The sequence below is a fragment of the Nicotiana sylvestris genome, chromosome 2 (assembly GCF_000393655.2).
Source record: "Nicotiana sylvestris chromosome 2, ASM39365v2, whole genome shotgun sequence".
Classification (NCBI taxonomy): domain Eukaryota; kingdom Viridiplantae; phylum Streptophyta; class Magnoliopsida; order Solanales; family Solanaceae; genus Nicotiana; species Nicotiana sylvestris.
Window position 1 is genome coordinate 154,145,308 of NC_091058.1, and position 22,964 is coordinate 154,168,271.

Here is a 22,964-nt window from a genome sequence, read left to right on the forward strand (position 1 = left end):
TAGGCCGCACCCTGGATTTTGAGCTGCCTACATATCCTTGGTTTTATAGGAATCAGGCCGTATGTAGTTCAGGATCCATCTACGGAGTATACCGATGAAGATCTTCCAAAAACGGACGCAGTATCTAGAGCCGGGTGAGTGAGAGGTTTTACGGGAATGGTTAGGTTCGATATTGCTGTGGGAACCAGAGCGGTATCGCTCCTGCTAGGAGGTAGCTGTTGCTCGCCGTCTTACCTACAAATAAGTAATATAAGCATATATTATGCGTAAATTTAAACATGATACAAATTTCTGTTGGACCATGATGTTGTCTTCAGACGGTGAGGATGATGTCATTAGACCATGATGTCCTGGGCCATGAAGCATAAATTCGCAGGCCATGAAATGATGTTCTCAGGCTATGAGGATGGTGCCTCAAACCCATGATGCCTTTGAATAATGATATGCAAGAGATTGAAAGAGATCCTCAGGCCATGATATGGTGTTCTCGGGCTATGAAGATGGTGCCTCCGAACTATGCCGCCTTTGGATGAGTTGGCGATATTTCACCCCATGAAGGATACAGTAGTATGATGTGGACAAAATAGAGCTTAGTCTTGCAAATTGAAGGGCAGAGCTTATCCCGTAAGAATAACGAGATAAATAGTGCTTGAGATAGCGCTTAGTTTTGAAGAAAATTAGAGGCGGAGCTTAGACTCGGAAGGCAGAATGATAGCCTTATGCAGAAATACAGATGGATACAGCGTTTAGTCTCGGAAGGTAGAATAGTAGCCTTGTGCAATGCAGATGCAGATGGAAGTAGAGATTAACCTCGGAAGGCAGAATGGTAGCCTTATGCAAAGATGCAAATGCAGATGGAGGTAGAATGATAGCCTTATGTAGAAATGTAGATGGAGACAACGTTTAGTCTCGGAAGGCAGAATGGTAGCCTTATGCAAATTGGAAGACAGAATAGTAGCATTATGCAATGCAGATGCAGATGGAGACAACGTTTAGTCTCGGAAGGCAGAATGGTAGCCTTATACAATGCAGATGCAGATGGAGGTAGAGCTTAACCTCGGAAGGCAAAATGGTAGCCTTATGCAAGAAATAAAATAACAAATGATGGTAGAGTTTTCTTAGCTGATAGCAGATTGCGGCATTGTGATTACTGGGAGCATTATGACATACGGGACATCAGTTGGTGTGTGCTGATAGCAAATGTTGGCAAGTGCAACAGTTCTGAAAATCGTATTTTTGAACAATGTTGTACAATGGGCGTACAGTATTTTAACGATGTCGCAATCCTAGTGCCTGCATTCAAAGAAAAATCGCGAGTTTTGTAAATGGGAAGGTTAGTTCATATCCTCGCTAGCTTTTGCTTGACTCGCTCAGCTTTGATCGGGTGATATCATCTGTATCATTGGGGTAGTACTTCTAAACAAAGCAGTTTCAATAATAAACATGCATGATTTTGTAAAAGTATGACATAAGTGTATAATAAAAAAACTTTTAGATGAACCGACGACTGTGACATGGTTCGGGACATTGCAACCTCTCTTGCTACGGAATTTTAAGGGTCCTCCTCAAAATTCTGCCCCAGTTTGATGGGTTGACGTTTTTGACTTTTGCTCGTGCGATGATCGGCTGAAGTTACTTCAGAATTTTGAGGATTCTCCTCAAAATTCCGCCTCAGTTTCCAATTGCAGGGGAAAATGAAATTTTTATTGAATTGTGACCGAACCCATAGGGATGCCTATGTATCCCCTCTTAAATAGGAATCAGGTTAGACGTAGTTCAGTTTACATCATATAAGGAAAACATAAAGATTACATATAGTAACGCTTGACTGCATCTGAGTTAATCGGCTTTGGCTAGACTTCTCTATCTATTTCTGCAAGTATGAGGGATCCTCTTGTTAGAACCTGGTGAACCATGTATCGACCCTGCCAGGTGGGAGAGAACTTCCCTTTGGCTTCATATTGATGCAGAAAAATTTTATTTAACACCAACTGCCCCGGTGTGAACTGTCTTGGCTTGACTCTTTTGTTGAAGGCTCTGGATATTCTGTTCTGATAGAGTTGACCATGACAAACCGTGTTCATTCTCTTTCCATCTATAAGGGCTAGTTGCTCATAACAACATTTTCCCCACTCTGCGTCATCAATCTCAGCTTCTTGTATGATTTTTAGGGAAGGAATTTCTACCTCGACGGGGATAACAACCTCTATACCGTAAACCAGCATATAGGGGGTTGCCCCGGTTGATGTGCGGACTGTGGTACGATATCCTAGTAAAGAAAATGATAACTTCTCGTGCCACTGCTTATGTTTCTCTATCATTTTACTTAATATCTTCTTGATATTCTTTTTGGCGGCTTCTATAGCTCTATTCATCTGAGGCCTGTAGGCTGTGGAATTCTTGTGTCTGATCTGGAAAGTTTCGCACATAGCTTTCATTAAGTCACTGTTGAGGTTAGAGTTGTTATCAGTAATGATTAACTCTGGAATCCCGAATCGACAAACAATGCGGTCGCGGACAAAGTCTGCCATGACTTTCTTAGTCACTTCTTTGTAAGATACAGCTTCGACCTATTTGGTAAACTAGTTGATGGCTACTAGGATAAACCTGTGTCCGTTGGAAGCAACATGCTCGATTGGTCCAATAACGTCCATTCCCCAGGCGGCGAACGACCACTGTAAGCTTGTTGTGTGAAGCTTGCTTGGAGGTACCTTTATCATGTTTGCATGTATCTAACAACGGTGGCATTTCTGGACATACTGGATGCAGTCCATTTCCATAGTCATCCAAAAGTAACCAGCTCGGAGTATCTTCTTTGCTAAGACAAAATTATTCATATGTGGACCGCAGGTCCCGACATGAATTTCCTCTAGTAGCTTGGATGTTTCCTTTGCGTCAACACATCTTAATAATCCCAAATCAGGAGTCCTCCTATACAGGATTCCTCTGCTCTAAGTAGGGTTCGCAAGCTCTGGGTATTCTCCTTTTTCCAAATATTCCTGGATATCATGAAACCAAGGCTTTCCGTCTGCTTCCTCTTCGACATGGGCGCAGTAAGCTGGCCGATCATGGATCTTTGCTGGAATAAGATCAATGAAATTCTTGTCTGGATGCTATATCATAGATGATAGGGTAGTCAATGCATCTGTGAACTCATTATGGACTCTGGGTATGCTGGAATTCCGTCTTCGTGAACCTCTTTCTCTATTCATGTACATGATGCACGTATCTTGGAGTTCTTGGTTGCCCATTCTTCTCGTACCTGATGTATAAGTAAGTATGAATCTCCAATCACTAGCAGCTCTTGAATGTTCATGTCAATGGCCATTTTGAGTCCTAAGATGCAGGCTTTGTACTCGGCCATATTGTTGGTGCAGGGGAAGCTGAGTTTGGCAGACATCGGATAATGCTGACCGGTTTCTGATACTAGGACTACTCCTATGACAACTCCTTTGAAGTTTGCTGCTCCATCAAAGAACATTCTCCAACCGTCATAGGGTTCTACAATGTCTTTTCCTATGAATGATACCTCTTCATCAGGAAAATATGTTTTCAGGGGTTTGTATCCTCCATCCACAAGATTTTCGGCAAGGTGGTCTGCCAGTGCCAGTCCCTTGACCACTTTTTGAGTTATGTAAACAATGTCGAACTCACTCAACAGGATTTGCCACTTGACTAGCTTTCTAGTAGGCATGGGCTTCTGAAAGATGTACTTCAAAGGATCCATCCTCGATATGAGATATGTAGTATAGACACAGAAGTAATGTCTCAGCTTCTGAGCTACTCAAGTCAAAGCACAATAGGTGCACTCTAATAGAGAATATCGAGCCTCGTATGGGGTGAACTTCTTACTGAGATAATAAATGGCTTGTTCCTTCCTTCCCGTTTCATCATGCTGCCCTAGAACGCAGCCGAAAGCTCCATCTAACACTACAAGGTAGAGTAGTAAGAGTCTACCTGGCTCGGGCGGGACTAAGACTGGTGGTGTTGACAGGTATTCCTTGACTCTGTTGAAGGCCTTCTGGCAGTCATCGGTCCATTTGGTAGCGGCATTCTTCTTCAACATCTTAAATATTGGCTCACAGATAACTGTAGACTCTGCTATGAATCGGCTGATGTAGTTAAGTCTTCCAAAGAAACTCATCACTTCCTTTTTATTCTTTGGTGGTGGTAGTTCTTGAGTGGCTTTGACCTTTGATGGATCCAGTTCTATTCCTTGGTGGCTCACAATAAACCCAAGCAATTTCCTAGCAGGAACACCAAATGCGCACTTTGCGGGGTTTAGTTTCAGGTTGTACCTCTGTAGTCTGTTGAAGAACTTCCTCAGATCTTCCATGTGGTTAGTGGCCTTCTTTGACTTGATAATAACATCTTCCACATATACCTCTGTCTCCTTATGTATCATATCATGGAAAATGGTAGTCATGACCCTCATGTAGGTGGCCCCTGCATTCTTCAGGCCGAATGACATCATCTTGTAACTGTACACTCCCCACGACATAATGAAAGCCATTTTCTCAGCATCTTTCTCATCCATCTAGATCTGATGATAACCAGCGAAGTAATCGACGAATGACCATAACTCATTCTTGGTGCAATTGTCGACTAGGATGTGTATATTTGTCAAAGGGAAGTCATCCTTCGAACTGGCCCGGTTGAGATCCCGATAGTTGACACAGACTCTAACCTTCCCATTCTTCTTTGGCACTGGCACAATGTTGGCTAACCATGTCGGGTATTCTACTACCCTAAGAACCTTAGCTTTGATTTGCTTATTAACTTCTTCCTTGATTTTCAAACTGATATCAGGTTTGAGCTTTCTGAGCTTTTGCTTTACCGGTGGACACATTGGATCGTTTGGCAGTTTGTGAGCCACAATAGACGTACTTAGACCAGTCATGTCATCATATGACCAGGCGAATATGTCCTTATACTCCTTTAGAAACTCTGTGTATTCTTTCTTCTCTAATGGCTATAGGTGAATGCTGATCTGTGTCTCCTTGACATTTTTTGCATCTCCCAGGTTGACAATCTCGGTCTCATCCAGGTTGGACTTAGGTCTGTTCTCAAAGTTCTCAACTTCTTTGACAATATCGTTAGGTATGTCATCTTCTTCTGAATCAATGTTCGTTTGTTGTGTTGTCTCATTGCATGTCACAGCCATTACTTCATCAAGATAAGTAATAGTAATGCTGTATAGGTAAAGTAAGGAGAGAAAACGATAGCAATAAATATTAATTCATAAGAAAAATCAAAAATGCTTTTGATAAATTGGGTAACTGTTTTGACATTGAAAACCTTATTGCGGGAATTGAAAAAATGCGAAAAGAAAATCATTTAGTAAAAAAAACAATGAACAATGCTTATTTTAGCCTTGCTACCCCAAGGCACGTCGGGCTTTGGTTGTCTTGATGGTCCAATTCTTGAGCTGCGCCCCTCTGCTCACAGCATGTATGGAAAGGCCTTCCTCCCCCTCCTCCTCGAGAATAACACAACAGTCCATATCAATGTCCTCTAAAAACAAGTTCTTCACTGCTACAAGTGCTTCTTCTTCATCTGACCTATAAATAATGTCGGCGTATTGGAAGGTCTGCTCCAGATGTGGTATTGGCTGCTCTAGTGGATAGTAAGGACCGCGCCATGGTGGTGACCAGTTATTAAATTCTTCCCAGGTGTATTCATATCCTAAACTGAAGGTAGTGCTATGTTTTTTCAATTTTATGGGCTTAGATATTCCTTGTAGGTTCTTACCGATCCCTTTGCTAGGTTCGTACCCGCTCCAATTCAGTATATTCTCGATTTTTCTATCCCACAATTTGTCTTTTTTGACAGCATTGAGCCGTTCGATGTGGTGGTAAGTTTCTCCACCTAGCTTACTTCTTCCCTCGATCGCCGGAATGGTCTGGCGACTGTATATAGGGTTGCTACCGTCACCGTAAATGATAACTTCCTAGTGATTCCATTCTAACTTTACTGCTTGATGCATCGTTGATGCTACGGCCCCGACAGTATGAATCCCTGGCCGTCCCAGTAGCAAGTTGTAAGATGCTGGTACATCTATCACCTGGAAATCGACCTCGAACCAGGTTGGTCCCATCTGCAAGCATAGAATAATCTCACCAATGGTGGACCTCTGAGAACCATCGAAGGCTTTCACATTGATTTCTTCATCTTTTATCTTGTGCAGTCCTTTACCTAGCTTCTTGAGTGTTACCAGCGGACAAATGTTGAGGCTAAAACCTCCATCGATCAGGATTCTGGTGATGAAACAATCTTCGCATTGTACGGTGATATACAGTGCTTTGTTGTGCCCCAGCCCTTCAGGTGGCAGCTCGTCCTCATGAAAGGTGATCTTACGGCTTTCTAGAACTTGTCCTACCATATTAGCCACTTCCCCGCTAGTGATGTTACTTGGTAAGTATGCCTCACTTATCACCTTTATCAGAGCATTCTTGTGTGCCTCAGAATTGTGCAGCAAAAAGAGAATGGAGATTTGTGCTGGCGTCTTGTTTAACTGGTCGATGACCGAATATTCCTTAACTTGTATCTTCCTCCAAAGATCGTCCAGCCCTATCTTATTGAGAGGTAACTGATTGGAGTCCTGCTTTCTTGATTCAGCTAGATGTTCAGGGGTATAGACTCTACCAAATCTTGTCATACCCTGTGCTGCAACAGTTTCTTCAATTTTGACCTTGCCTTTCCTTCTTGCCTCAGCTGTATAGTCCTAAGGTACAATATTTGTATAGAATGGTGTCATGGTTGTCATCGCCACTGGTATTGACACGACTATCCTTACTCCGAATGAAACATGTGCCTTGGGTGGCAAAACGGCAACCTCAAATGGTGCAGGTGCATTTGCTGGAGACACGAATTCAACCTCAATTCGTGCCTGTGCCTTTGCGGATGGTGCTGCTTCAAACTTAAGTGGTACAAACATATTCACCTCAACGTCCTCAGACGGTTGGATCTGGACCATGATTGGAGTGAGAGTAATTGTTGGTTTCTTTGATCGCCCTCTATGATCAACCCGATTGATCCCTGGGGATCCTAGTCATCTTCTATTTCAATCATGTGGATACCTCCACCCTTATGGTCTAGCAGAGGGTTGTTGCGGACATTTGGAGCGGGTTCTTTTGAAACAATGATCTTGTTGTCAATCAAAGACTAGAACTTGTCTTTCAAGGAATGACATTCATCGATGGTGTGCCCTTTCATGCCGGAGTGGTATGCACAAGATTTGTTTGGGTTAACCCACTAGGAAGGATTCTCATGGGTTGCAGTAGGGATAAGGGCGACATAACTAGCAACTTTGAGTCTCTCATACAGCTGGTCAATGGGTTCAGTGATGGCTGTATATTATTTTAGAGGTCTACGATCAAAATTAGGTTGAGGTCTAGGGAATTTTTGGCGTGCATGGGGTGATTGATGGCAAGATGATTGAGCATTATAGATTTGGTAGACATGAGCGAGTTGGGAGTATCTGGGTAAGGTAGGTTGATATGTAGGAGGTGGAAATGACTGATAAGTTGGTTCCAGAGTTTGGTATGAAGGTGAGGGTGCTTGGCAATTTGGAATTGGCTGGTATGTGAGTGGAGGTGTTGGGTAAGTTTGGTATTTGAGGGGAGACTTGGTCCTTTGTGCAACCATCACGACCCCTACGTCCCTTTTCTTGGACACACCACCGGACTGTAAGGCCTTATTTGTAGCTTGTAAGGCCTCGAAGTTTGTAACCATACCGCTTTTAATACCTTCTTCAATTCTTCACCCAACTTGATGATATCGGAAAATTGTGGTTCTCAATCATCATCAGCTTCTCATAGTACTGCGGGTCCTGAGCATAGACAAAGAACTTGTTCATTTTCTCCTCTTCTAAGGCAAGTCTGACCTAAGCAGCTTCGGACCTCTAGCGAGTAAAATACTCGCAAAACATTTCCATGGGCTTCCTCTTCAAGTTCTGGATATGGAACACGTTTGGTGCATTTTCTGTGTTAAACCTGAATCTATCTATAAAGTCAGATGTCATGCTTACCCAACTTGACTATTTCTTGGGATCTTGGATGATGTACCAAGATAATGCATCTCCTTTCAAACTTCTTGTGAAAAGCTTTATGCGGATTCTTTCATCCTTCCCTACTCCAAACAGCTTGTCGCAATTTGTCCTTAGATGGACCCTTAGATCACCTGTACCATCAAATATTTCGAACTTAGGAGGTTTGTACCCCTCGGGCAGTTCGACATCAGGCTGTATGCAAAGATCCTCATAGTTCAACCCCTCGATTCCAATGCTTCCTTCAACACCCTGAATTCGGCTAGTCAATTTTTTACGTTCCTCAGCCAGATTCTTGATAAGAAGATCCTTTTCATTAGACTTAGGTGTGCTTGAGATAGGTTGGATAGAGTGTGTCATGGTCTCCACATAGATAGGAGTGTTATGGTGGCCTGGTGTATGGGTTTGGAAATGGTCGTTTGTGGAGTTTTGGGGTTCGTGGATGAGTAGTGGAGTGTTGTTTGGGGTATGGCAAGTGTTGCATTGGTTCTTTGGTGGAGCAACGTGATATTGAGAAGCGAGATGATTCTGTTGTTTTGGGATATTTTGAGGAGGTGTAGAGTTTTGAGTGTTGGGGAAGTTGACATCTGGGGTGCTGAGGGAAAATGATAGGCTTGCCAGATTCCGAACCTGATCGAGCTCTTCCTGAAATTTCAACAGCTTCTACTCAAGTTGTTACACATTCTTGTTTGGAACCCGAATACCCTAGCTATCAGTGGCCTCAACCCGTTCAGTTGGGTTCTCCTTCCTGATATTGTTCAAATCTTCCATCTTGCTTTGTTCTTGCTTTTGACAGAACTAAGAGAAGGAGTAGGTAGAGGGCCCCTGGATCTCACAGAATAAGATGATGATGCCAGAGTGCACGAACTAACCTTTAGGGAGGGGAATAATAAAAACAAAAGGTAATCGAGTTAGTGAGGATTATAAAAAGTATTGCAATATTTAAACACATAGTGCGGGAATGTAAAACGCGTCCTAATTTGGGAACCTCTTTTGTGACCGAGGTAGCCCTAGTGATAAATTGATTCGGAGAACTTAGAATGCTAAATGCCTCATTTTATTGATAAAAATAGATGAATCCCAAAACGACACTAAATAAGCAAGAAATAAAAGTCACTAATGACCATTGGCCTTATTACATTCATAAAGCGAAAAAAAGATAAACTCTTATCTACTTAGTCCCAGAAGGACCTTCCCCAGATTCAGCATTTGTGGCTCTGTTGAACAGCTTCCGCAACTCGCGAAGTCCCAGCAATAAGTATGCTCTGGCTAGATGTCCGCCTTCGGCCTCTTCTGCATTTTGACAATATTTAACCCTTTTGAGAAATTTTCTCTCCAATTCTACTATGCCTCGCTCCAAGTATCCTATCCTTTTGTTGGCACTGACAGCCAGTCCTTCCATTCCTCAATCAGCTTCTAGTTGGACTCTTGTATCTCGCGGTGTTCGCTCTCACACTCATGTATCCTCTTGCGCAGCTAGTTGTACTTGACTTGCACCTCGACCTTTTTATCTATAATTCTGTGACCTCGAACAAACCCTGGCTGGCCCAAACCATCATGATTGTCTTCCAACCAACCTGAATAGAAAGAAGCACAACCAGCATGATATCTATCTAGCTCGATGGTGTCTTTCCCCATTACAATCTTGCAGTTCCACAAATGCTTGGCTTGGCACTTGTAGGGACTATCATCATTTTGGAAGTCAGCTCGGAAATGGCTCATCTTGTCAACCCTGGGTATAACTTGCTTCCTACCAACTTGCCTCAAAACCTGAAGAGGGACATAAGGGTAGGTTCCTCTTAGACCAATCGGTATCAGGAAAGGTGCATCTCTGGATCGGGCGATGAACTCCTCGGTCGGAAACCACACGAACATCTATTGAACCTGTTCTTCAGTCAGATTATCAAAGAGCTCAACCCATTCTTTGGCATTCTCCGGCTGAGCAAACATGTCAGATATGTAGTTCATTCGCTTTGGATAGTGGAAAGCGATGTGGTCATCCCAGTCTCTCTGCTGAATTTCTTGTCGGTATTCGCCCTTTTGGAGATGTTCCATGAGCCAAAGTTGAAGTAGTAGATTACATCCCTCGAAGTGTTTTGCTCCTCGTTGACACTTCTCTAAGGCTCGACATATGTCTGCGATGATCATGGGCACAATGCTGAATGTCTGCCCACCAATCCCCTCCATTAGGGTTTTGGTTACCATAGCCAACCTAGTATGGATTCTCCCTTTCTTCATTGGAAACACCATCAGACCCAGGAGGCAAAACATGAAGACGAACACCTTACGATGAATATGTCTCAAGGACGTGATGGCAAACTCGTCAGGGTAGGTACGGTATGATTAGCTGTGACCATACCTTTCATACAGGTAGTCAAAAAGGGATGTATGATTCCTTCAGGCACGTCACTTCTGCATTCTTCTTCAAACCCATCATTTTAAGGAAACCCTTGCCTTTGCGGTTCTCAGGCATTAACAAACCCAGAGTTTCCTACTAGACTAGCCAATCCTCCTATCTCCTCTAGCAAAGGTGTCATTTCGATGTCCCCAAAGGGGAACACGGCCCTTTTACAATCCCAAAATTATGTAGCAGCTTCTATGACCATATTGTTAGGTTGGACCTCCAGTAGGGATGGTAGATTGCCCAGATATTTTCTGACGAGGGTTTGGTCACTAGAATGTAAATCTCTCGAGCAGCTTAGAAATCTTGGGTGGATGTTGGTGACCATGCCGAATCTGGGGACTTCGTACCTCATATTTCTGCAAGACAAATATGGTTAGGCCCTTACCCCCACCAGACTCGACTATTTAATACCACAATTAGCATGAAGCATTTAGGTCTCTAAATAAATGCACAGAACATGATGATGTCCGTTTGGGTCTAGGGAAACCCAGTGGACTTTGAACAAGGCTATCTTAAAGGATCATTATGTGGATAACATAACTGATATGGCTAGGTTTGACCATGATGCATGCACAATTTAACAGAGTAAGGTTTCTATGGGGTTTTAGACTGGTACCCTTAAGTGGACAACTCAAGGGGAAAGACACAAAACTGTCGATTGCACTGCTGATCGACTAGTTTTACCGCAAATATGCCTTTCCAAATTTAGGGGTAATGATTTAGGAAGACGCAACCACTCATCAAGCATTTCTATAGTATTTGTTCGGCACGAGTGAAGTATGATGTTGAGCATGGTTATGCAATAACTAAAAGCATGTTGACATGTATTTGCATGTTAAGAAAGCGATAAATACAACAGTTTTATAATTTAAAGTAATAGTAAAGGAGGGAAACAAGAAGGACATGTCAGTTTCGTTTTTGAAGAAGAAATTATATGCTTAAAGAAATTAAACAAATAATCGCACATAGGGAGGTACAAATTCACAAGAACAATCTAAAATGGTAAAAGCCTAAAATCCCCAGCAGAGTCCCATGTTGTCGCGCCCCCTTTTTCCCTCCCCACGGAGAGGAGTCTGGGTGAGACAATCATGGGGTGTAATGACTCATTTCCTTTTGGGAGTTGGGTATTGTGTTTTTGAAGAGTCGCCACCTAATGATTTTTAAGGTGCGTTAGGGCAGCTACAGGTTTATCTACAACTACGTTTGATAACCAGAGATAGGGTAAGAGCTTAAAATTATCCTAAGGGGAAGGTGTTAGGCACCCCTCAGGATCTACTAGTGTGGTTCCCGGCCAGACAATTTTTGTGAATTTGTGCAATTAGCAAATAAACAAGTAGAGGCTTAAATAATAGGGGATTTATGTTTAAATACTTAGGTATCTGAAAACGATTAAGGAAAGCAAGGTTTTGAAAAGAGTTACAATCTAAACGTGCTTATGAATATAAAGGGGTGTCCTAGGTTTGTTTGTAATATGGACCGCATAAATAAAATACCTAGTATGACACTCCTCAAAAGAGGGGATACACGTGGCATTAACGAACCGATTATCATATCCATATCTACCCTCCCCACCCGTCCCTTCTTATCAGTCTCGAAGGAATTTAGGACTCCTATCCTATAAGAAGGAGGTTCTAGGCAGACCCTCAGGTTTAAAGGCAAAATACTAAGGTGACATAAAAAACAAGTAGGACTACATTTAAAGTGGGAAAACATAGAAAACAAGCAGAAGGCTCAGTTATACCTCTACAGATAATTCACATAGACAACATGACTTATATACAGTTATGGTCTAAATTTAAAATCCTAAAGCAGGGTGTTTAAGTGGTAACATCATAACCAGATTTATTACATGACTCAAAAAAGAAGTCCGAATCAGGTTTGCCTACTGATTTTAATAGTTGATAACTAAACAAAGGCACTTCTAGCTTTATTTAAGTCATTACTTAAGGCTTTCTTAGGCGCAAAGCGAGATGCAGCAGTTGTTCCAAGTCATTAAGATACTTTGGAGATTATTTTTATTACCTAAAACATGATGTTCCAATTGTAGAGATTGTTGCCAATTTTATTCAGAAAATAACACAATGTGAAAATTATTACTTTACTACTCTTTTTAAGAATCAGTAATTAACTAGGCATCTTAAACAAAAATGCAAATAGGATCTTAGAACATGATATCTAATATGCACATGAAAATTGCAAGGTTATTGAAAACAGAATCCAAAAGACATGATTTCTAAATGTACACAAGAGTTGCAGAATTTTTGAAATAACAACTTTTTATACCAGTGTTGTTATTACCCTAGGAGTAGAATTTCTAAGTGATAGACATAAAGCATGGACTAATGAATGAAGTGCTGAAGCAAGAAACACAGGTCCTAAGAACATGGTTTTCTAATGCATGTATTAATCCTAAACATGGTTTCTAGTGCACAACTAGGAATATAAACCTAATAACATGCTTTCTATCCTTTAACAATGATAGCATGCATATTTTCCATCCCTTTTCACTAGCCACCCCAATACTTGTTTATAAATTATTACAGACCATGATAGAATTACATAAGAAATAAAAAATAAGAAGTTTCAACTATAGGAAGCCTGATTCTGACTTCCTCTTTGAGTTATGTAATAAACCACCTCAAATGCCAATGTTGTTCCAAATCCTTTTTCATATCTGGGTGTGTCAGAGTTCCTTAAGGACCTCAAGGGGTCCTAGGCAGTGCTCATACCCAAATTGCATAACCAAGAGTAAATGCAGTATGGAAGGGTCAGCTCTTATGTGTCCAAGTTCAGAGGGAGCTCAAGGGTCCCAAAGCAAGGCTCACACAAGAGGGGCATAACCTAATGATCTAAGAGTGCATGTGAGAGTGCTTGAAGCAGTTTTAAAAACAACATGTTTGAAATAAGTTTGTAGAACAACAGAAGAGTTTTGAAAAGGAGCAAGGAATAGGAGCAACAACACACATACAGAACCAGTTCAGAGTAGCACAACTTTAGCAATTACAAGTAGGGAAGTAGGGGTTGGGGACATAGAGGACCCAAATTAGAAACACATAATTAATCATGAATCAAGTACATTAGGAGACATACTGGTTTAGGGACATAAATAGGAATATGTAAACATGCTAATTACATTTGAAAAAAGATGGCAGAATTTTAAGCATGCTGAGTAAAGCGATAAACAAAAAGTGCAATAGCATGAGCCTTTACGTCAGTGCAGAAAGAGATAGTGATTGACAATAAGGGAACACATAGGTTTGAGTTTCAGAATTTAAACTAGGGACATAACAGTTGAAGAGGCAAAGTGTAGGAAGAGAAATCTAAAGCAATTATGTTGGCCCAAGAACAAGTGAAGTTTTGAAGAATGACAAATGAACTCAGTCATGGACCAGGTCTATCATATGAAGCACAAGTCATGATCAACCTATACATGTGATATGCACGTGAAGGAGATAAGTCCCACTGATCAAGCAGCAATATCTCCTGATCTGATCGAAAAGGTTGCAAATTGGATAAGGGGAGAAAGTCTCCTTATGTGAAGAGAACACAATCCGGATAAAAGATAGTGTTGGAGTTTGTGTTGTTCAAGGACTCAACTTCGATGGAAGATCAACAATTGAGTCTTAATCAAACTCTAATTACTAACTCATTAAATAACAATGATTTTTCTCTTTTACAGGTATTGCACATACGCAAAAGTTAAACTAAATTGAAAGCAAAAGAGCAAGGCAATTTTGCAAGCAATTTATGTGAGATTTGAGTGTGCACTCCTGAAGCTACTTGAACGAGATAGAAGAACCAATTCTATTGTGTTTTTTCTTATTCTAGTTCAATAGTGGTAGTGGTTTAAAGTTGTACCTTTACAGCTTTCATAGAAGCAATTGTATTAGGTACTTTGGGAGTTCAAGTTATAGGCTAACTTGAAGTTATCGCAACAGTTGAGGCTGTGTGCCACAACGGGATTAGAGTTAATCCTTAGGTTTACAAAGATTTTTATAAATGCTGTTTTGACTCAGTGATTTAGTGAAGTATTGGGGAAAATCCTACTGAGTGGTAGGTCGTGATTTTTTCACCTTTTGAGCCGGGTGTTTTCCACGTAAAAATCTCTGTGTTCTTTATTTTATGTACTTTTAATTCTGCAAATAGTAGTAGTTAGAATACCTAGAAGAACCTGGTTCTTCTCGATCGAAAATTGGGTACCACACAAATCACCCTACCTCTTGTGTAGTAGTGACGCTTAAAACATCAATTGGTATCAGAGCAGGTTATCCTTAAAGAGGTTAACACCTTAGGAAAAGCTCAACATGAGTGCACCACCTGGGAACTGGGAAGAGCAATCCACTGCTAGGCCTCCACTTTTCAATGGTCAGTACTATTCTTGGTGGAAGAACAAGATGAGGGATCACATCATAGGAGAAGACTATGAGCTCTGGGACATAGTCACTGATGGTCCTCTAGCAACTACAAAGAAGAATGCCGAAGGAGTGGATGTGCCTAAGACAAGGGGTGACTGCACTGCTGAAGACATGAGAAGTGGGAAAAAAATGCCAAGGCCAAGAAATGGCTTGTGTTGGACTAGGTCCAGATGAGCACAGTAGAATTCAAAGTTGTACTACTGCTAAGGAAATCTGGGACACTCTGCAAGTGGTTCATGAAGGAACACCTCAAGTGAAGAGGTTCAGATGAATAGTATTGTACTCCTAGTATGAGAACTTCACCATGAAGGAAGGAGAAACAATCAAAGAGATGTATACAAGGTTCACCATACTGACAAATGAACTTAAATCTCTTGGAAGGATTATTCTCTAAGAAGACAAAGTTGAGAAGATTTTGACCAGAGTTCTACCAGTCTCTTGGGAAAGCAAAATCACTGTTATTCAGGAATCAAACAACATTGCTACCCCAAAGCTAGATGAACTAATAGGAAACCTTACTGCCTATGAACTGAGAAGGCAGACCTTGAAAATGGATGCACCCAAGAAGGAAAGAAGTCTGGCTCTCAGAATTGTTGAAGGTTCAGATCTGGAGGATGATGAAATGGCTATGATCACTAGAAATTTCAAAATTACTTGATGAGAGGGAAGGGTTATTCAAGAGGTACAACCTTCAATAAACCAAGGTCTCTTGAGAAATAGACCAATGAGGGCTGCTACAAGTGTGGTAAGACTGATCATATGATCAAGAACTGCCCTCAATGGGAAATTGAGTGGAAGAAGGAAAGGGCTGAAAGAAGGAGCAGGAAGAAGGAACAAGTTCAACCAAAAAGGAACAAAGGATCAACAAAGGCTATGGTTGCTGCCTGGGGAGAAACATCAGATGAGGAATCAGAAGATGAAGCTGGAGATGAACAAGCTCTTATGGCCATAGGAGAATTAGATGATGAACAAGAGGTAAGTATTCTTCATCTCAAAGATAAGATTAAATTCCTGTCTAAAGAAAGGTTGTCTGAGCTATTGCAGGATTTCATTGATGAGTTGAGATTATTAACAATGAAAAGGAAGAGCTGGCTAGGGAATGTATGATTCTAAAAGCCAAGTGCAAAAATCTAGAGTCTAGGGCTAAGGAGAGTGAAAGTGAAAATACCGAGTTGAAGAACCAGGTTCTTGAACTTGATACTAGTGTCCTAGAACTTAGGTTTGAGAACTTAAAACTTAAACTAGGAACAGGAAAGAAGAAAGCTGATCACACTCAACTCACCCTAGAAGAAAACTTAGAAAAACTGAAGGATGAGCTATACAGGAAAGATGAGCAGATAAAAGTACTAAAAGAAGATCTACGGAAGGTAAAACATGAACTAGATAGAACTTGCAAATGGAACAAGGCTTCTGATGCACTCTCCTGGCTACACGAACATCACAGTAGCAACAAAAGAGGACTTGGTTATGGAACTCAAGCACCTAAGTGGGATCCTAAAAGCAAGTACCTCACTCTTCCTGAAACCAAAATTTGCATACATTATGGCAAGACTGGCCATTAAAAAAATGAATGTAATGCAAAAGAAAAGGCCAGTCAATAGAACAAAACCTTTGTTCAAGAAAAAAATAGGCTGCTTGGGTGTGCTAGAAGGAATCTAATTTATCCCTTTGCCCATAGAAAGGGACCCAAACTAGTTTAGGTTCCTAAGACTAACCCCTGATTTCTTTTTCCAGGTCCAAGTGAAGGGAAACAACCAAATATGGTACATGGATAGTGGCTGCTCAAAACATATGACTGGAAGCAAGAACCAGTTCCTTTCACTTAAGGACTTAAAGGGATGCAATGTCTCCTTTGGAAATGGGAAGAAATGTGAGATCATTGGGGTTGGAAAAGGTAGGTAAGAAAAACTCTCACTCCATTGAGAATGTCTACTTGATAGATGGCTTGAAATACAACCTTATCAGTATGTCACAACTATGTGACAGAGATAACCTTGTAGCATTCACCTCTACTAAATGCTTTGTTATTAATCTTACCACTGACAAGATTGTTTTGCAGGGAAAAAGAGTTAACAATATTTACATTGTAGATTTGTCCACTCTCTTAGAAAATGAACTAACCTGCCTAAGTGTGCTGGGTAATGATCCCCTCCTATGACACAAAAGACTTGGTCATGCCAGTCTGAATCAGCTAAACAAATTGGTCCCTAAGGACTTGGTGATAGGGTTACCTAACATCAAGTTCAAGGAAGACAAAGTTTGTGAGGCTTGTGCAAGGGGGAAGCAAGTAAGATCATCCTTCAAAAGAAAGAAAATGGTAAGCACAACCAAGTCGTTGGAACTGGTTCATATGGATCTATGTAGTCCAATGAGAACCATGAGCAGAGGTCAAAAGAAGTATGTAATGGTACTTGTTGATGACTATTCTAGATTTACCTGGGTACTGTTTCTAACATCTAAAGATGAAGCATTTGACATGTTTACTACCTTTGTTCGAAAAACTCAGAAACAATTAGGAAATCAACTTGCATCAATTAGGTCTGATCACGAAACTGAATTTGAGAATGCTAAGTTTGCTGAATTTTGTGATGAAAATGGTATAGATCATAACTTCTCTGCCCCTAGGACACATCAACAAAATGGAGTAGTTGAAAGAAAGAATAGGACTCTTGAAGACATGTCTAGGACTATGCTTCTTTCTAGTAAATTGCCCCAGAGCTTCTGGGCAGAGGCTGTAAACACTGCATGTTACATTATCAATAGATGCATGACTAGAAATCTTGTAGAGAAGACTCCCTATGAGTTACTTAAAGGGAGAAAACCAAATATATCCCATCTTATGGCATGTAGTTGCAAGTTCTTTGTGCACAATAATGTAAAAGACTCCCTAGGTAAGTTTGATCCTAGAAGTGATGAGGGAGTATTCTTGGGATATTCTTCACATAGCAAAGCATATAAAATGTTCAATAAAAGAACTTTGTGTGTAGAAGAAAGTGTACATGTAGTATTTGATGAAACTAACATTCTTTCCAAGAGATATGAATACGAAGATGAAGCCATTGGATTGGTAAATGATCAAGTCAAAGTGGCACCAAAAGAAGGAACATGTGATGGAACGGGTTCTTCCATCCAGGGCAACTTGACAGGGGGAACTAATCAAGGAGGAATTGAAATAAATCCCCTAAAAGAACTTGTTCATGACCATGTTCCTCAGCAACAGAACATGGGAGAAACATCTAGCAGAAACCAGTTGGTTGTGAAACCTCACAAGTATCAAAGTTCTCATCTTATTGAGAATATTATCACTGATCCCACATCTGGAGTCAAAAGTAGATCACAATTAAAGAATCTATGTTCTTTTTATGCCTTTTATCTCTTATTGAGCCTAACAATGTTGTTGAGGCTTTGCAGGATGTAGATTGGGTGATTGCAATGCAAGATGAACACTATCAGTTTAAGAGAAGTTAAGTTTGGTATCTAGTTCCAAGACCCAATGACAGATTAGTCATTGGTACAAAGTGGGTCTTCAGAAACAAACTCGATGAAGATGGAATAGTTACAAGAAACAAGGCAAGACTGGTGGTCCAAGGTTACAGCCAAGAGGAGGGCATAAACTATGATGAGACCTTTGCTCCAGTTGCAAGACTAGAGGCAATCAGACTCCTCATAGCCTTTGCAGCACACATGGAATTCACTCTTCATCAAATGGATGTCAAAAGTACCTTCCTGAATGACTACCTGAAAGAAGAAGTGTGTGTGAAACAATCTCCAGGGTTTGAGAGCAAGGAATGTCCTGAGCATGTGTACAAGTTAGACAAGGCTCTCTATGGACTCAAGCAGGCCCCAAGAGCATGGTATGAACGATTGTCCAAATTCCTGCTGGAGCATGGTTACAAAAGAGGTAAAATTGATAGAACTTTATTCTTAAGGGAAAAAGGTAAGGATCTCTTTGTTGTACAAATATATGTTGATGACATAATATTTGGGGCCACTATTGATAAGCTAAGTAAGGACTTTGCAAAATTAATGGGGAGTGAGTTTGAAATGAGCATGATGGGTGAGCTTAACTTTTTCTTAGGCTTACAGATCAAACAAAGTCCAAATGGAACCATGATCCATTAGTAGAAGTATGCAAATGAGCTAATCAAAAAGTTTAAAATGGAAGAATCTAAAGAAATAGACACACCTATTGCAACTACCACTAAATTAGATGTTGATTAACCTGGTTCATCAGTTGATCAAAAGTTATATAGGGGTATGATTGGTTCACTCTTGTATTTTACTGCTAGCAGACCTGACATTGTTTTCAATGTAGGGCTTTGTGCTTGCTTTCAGGCAAATCCTAAAGAGTCTCACCCGACTGCTGTCAAAAGGATACTAAAATACTTGAAAGGCACCACTGGTCTGTGTCTTTGGTATCCCAAAGGTAGCAATTTCAATCTAGTAGGATATGTTGATGCTGATTATGCAAGTTTTCTAGTGGATAGGAAGAGCACCTCAGGTATGACACATTTTTTTGGTTCATGTCTTGTGTCATGGGCTACTAAAAAGAAACATTTTGTGGCCTTGTCAACTGCTGAAGCTGAATATGTTGCTGCTGCTTCTTGTTGTGCTCAATTACTATGGATCAAATAGTAGTTGGTAGATTTTGGTATAGAAATGGGTTGCATTCCTATATTTTGTGATAACACTAGTGCTATAAGTATGACAAAGAACTCTGTTCATCATAAAAGGACTAAGCGCATAGATGTTAGGCACCATTTTTTAAGAAACAACTATGAGAAAGGTCTGATCTCCGTAGAATTCTGTGCTACTGATAAGTAAATTGCTGACATCTTCACTAAAGCACTGAGTAGAGAAAACTTTGAGAGGAATAGGTTGGAATTAGGGATGATTAATATCACGTAATAGGTCCAACTCAGAATACAAAAAAAATTTAATTTTTTGGCTAGGAATTCTAACTTTGTGTAAATATCTAGATTAATTCTTACTCAGTCTCATATTTTAATTAGTATACTCTTGTGACATGTGTATATATGACTCACTGATCTCTTACAAAGTTTTTTCTATTATGGCATTTGAGGCATGTTCAAGAGAATTCTAAATGAAGAACCTGGTTCATCAATATGAGTTCGTATGAAAGCTCAGGTATGGTTTCAATACTTTGCACAATTAGAAAGATTAACAATTCAATCATGAGCAGAAGTCCTATACTTGCCAAATTCCTAGAAAATTCTATCCGTTGAAGCATTGAACCAGTTTCGTCCATTTAGAACTCTAAAATCGTGATTTTTGCCTAATATCTAGGGAAGCCAAATAATCATTAAAAGTCTGGAATTACAGTTTGATTAGACTTCTATTTGACCCCTGAAAAGCTGCCGTTACTGAATTAATCTCTAATTCTCTTTAAATACACACTAGATCTCTAAACTTCTTCATTTCTAAAACCGTCAAAAATTCTCTTCTTCAACTCTAATTTCTCTCTTCTCCAAAATTCCCAAATTAACTCAAGAAACGAACAAAAATGTCTAACCCACAAGATCATCCTAGTTCTCCTCTACCACCATCACCCTCAAATTCGTCCTCATCTACTCCTCCTAGTGAATCCCCAAAACTTAGGTTTCGAAGGCAGAAAATGTTGGCTCGAAAAATTGTAGCATCTGGGGCTCTAAGAAAGGTTTTAAATGAAAGGTTGAAAGCTAGCCAAGTGAAAGAAAGCCCATCTCCAAATTCTGATTCCAGTTTCGAGTTTGAATCCTTTCAATCTGTGACTGAGGGGGAAGGACATGGGTCTTTTGACTCTGAGAAGACTCAAGAATTCCCTACTGAGGTAAGCTCATCCGTTGTTGAAAACTTTGAAACTAGGTTTGTTCTAGTTGGACCCATTAGGGATGTTAAGTTGGTTGAGACGAGTAGGAGTTAAGGTAAAAAGAAGTTTGAAAAAGAAAAAGAGAGTGGGGGTGCATGTGGTGAAAAGAGGGGAAATGGGAAGGGAGCAGTTCTTGCTATATGTGGGGTTGCAGAAGAGAGGTTAGAAGAGAATGGCATGAAGTCAGGGGAAAGTGGGTCTGGGGAGGCTGCTGAGGGGTTGGTTCATCTGAGCAAAAGGAGAGATGAACCTGTTTCATCTACTAAAGAGACCCTAGCTGATCTACTGAGAAAGATTGGGACAAGTTATGACCCAAATAAATACAACGCTACTACACCAAAAGCCCCAAATGTTCCCAAGCCATCCAAGAAAAGAAAAACTTCATCCCCAAAACCTACTGCCTCTTCAATGCCTAACGGAAGAGCCACAAGAAGTAGGGTAAAACAAAGTGAAGCTGACTTACAAAAGGATCTAGAAGAAAGCAAGAAAAGGAAAATGGAGAAGGGAAATGGAAAGGTTACAGAATCCTCTGAGGTTGTAGAGAAAGAGGAGATGGAACTGGTCGATCAAGAAAGGGGTACAACAGTGGAGGTTCCTACACCCAAACATAAAAAGTCCAAGACTTCTTCCAAAAAGTCTTCTTCTATACCTGTGTCTGCTGCACCCTCACTAGCCAAGAAGATAAGATCTGCAGTGAAAGCTAAAAAAGCAAAAGTTTCAGATGATGAAAAGTGGAGTGGAGAAGAAAAAGAAGAGGAATCTGAGAAGGAACAAGACAAGTTTGCCATCTTTGGCAGGAGAATTTTTTTGAAAGGTTGATTGTTGAAGGATCTGGTAGAACCAGGGATGATGAGGTTGGTTGACTCTTTAATTGCTCAATGTTGGAATGACATGGTCCTTCAGATGGATGGGACACTAGCCAAAAATGAACTAATTGAGTTCATGGCTAATGCTGATGTTAACGATGGGGTTGTCAGTAGCTTGGTGAAGGGAGTCCCAGTGCAATTCGATGCTGCGAAACTGGGAGAAATTCTGGATATACCCTCTGAAGGGTTTGATGACTACACTAGGCAAAGGTGTCCATGCCTGGACTCTTTACCTTCTACTATTGAGATCACCAAGAAGTTCTGTGATTCAGAGGATGTGAATGAAGCCAGGGCTGTGCAAAAATGTGTGATAATGGCTGAGCACAAGGTTGTGTTTGAGTTTGTCAACAAGTGCCTACTGCACAGACAAGAGAGAAGACATATCGCAAATTATATGGACCTAGTTCTTATGGAGTTCCTTGAGAGAGGAAAGCAGATCAACTGGCCTTCTCTCATTGTAAAATTGCTAGACAGGGTCATCAATGGCTCCAAGGCTCATGCTACTCCATATGGCTTCATACTGACCATTGTTTTGGACATGCTGAACGTGTCTTTGAAGAAACGGGAAATGGCATCAAGCAAGGAACATTTTGGCATTAAGACTCTTCTGGCTTGGGACTATCCAGTCAATGCCATCCTAGTTGAACCTGGTTCATCTCTGAAGATACCCATCAATAACAAGGTTAGGACTTTGGTTCAGGAATATGGAACTAAGGATGCTAAAATTGCTAGGATCAAGGCTCGTATGGCTGAATTGAAAACTGAGAGGGATGTACTTAGAACTGAGCTAACAAAAGAAATGGAGAAAAGTGACGGAATCCTTCAGAATATGCTGAACCTTCTCCAGACTCAACCCTCTAGTTCCTCTAAGCCTTAGGTCTCCTAGTACTTGTCTTCTGAACCTGTCTAATAACCCGAATTAGGGTTTTTTCTATTTTTGCTCATGTTTTGAAAGTTTTTCTTTCTTTTTGTGGACTGTTAATGGCTACATATCATAATCAATGACAATAACTATTTTCTCTTGTTCTATGATGATTCTGGTCTTAATAGTTTAAACATGTTTGTTGATTATTGATAATTGCACCATGTTTTCACTTGTAGTTTCCCTAGTGGCCATGAGTACTTTATAAAATCTGGGATTCACATTACGTATGCAACTTTTTGAAGATGCCAAAAGGGGGAAGATATTGTGCTTTACCCATTATTCTGAATAAGTGATATTTATAACCTAATTAACCTGGTCCTTGATGAGAAGTAAATTTTCTAAGTCTAGTGTTGATGGTTAAGCTGAGTTCTTACAGGTCTTTCAATAAGTAAAACGCATTGAGTTTGTCATCATCAAAAAAGAGGAATTTGTTGGACC

General features: G+C 40.5%; 1 protein-coding gene across 1 annotated transcript; it reads left to right on the plus strand.

Annotated features, from left to right (window-relative positions):
- The first annotated feature begins 20,390 nt into the window (after nucleotides 1-20,390).
- Nucleotides 20,391-21,554, plus strand: LOC138885810 (uncharacterized). The gene is made up of 2 exons (XM_070166792.1): nucleotides 20,391-20,696; nucleotides 20,802-21,554. Exons 1-2 carry the CDS (start codon nucleotides 20,391-20,393, stop codon nucleotides 21,552-21,554), a joined length of 1,059 nt encoding a protein of 352 aa, XP_070022893.1.
- The last annotated feature ends 1,410 nt before the right edge of the window (nucleotides 21,555-22,964 follow it).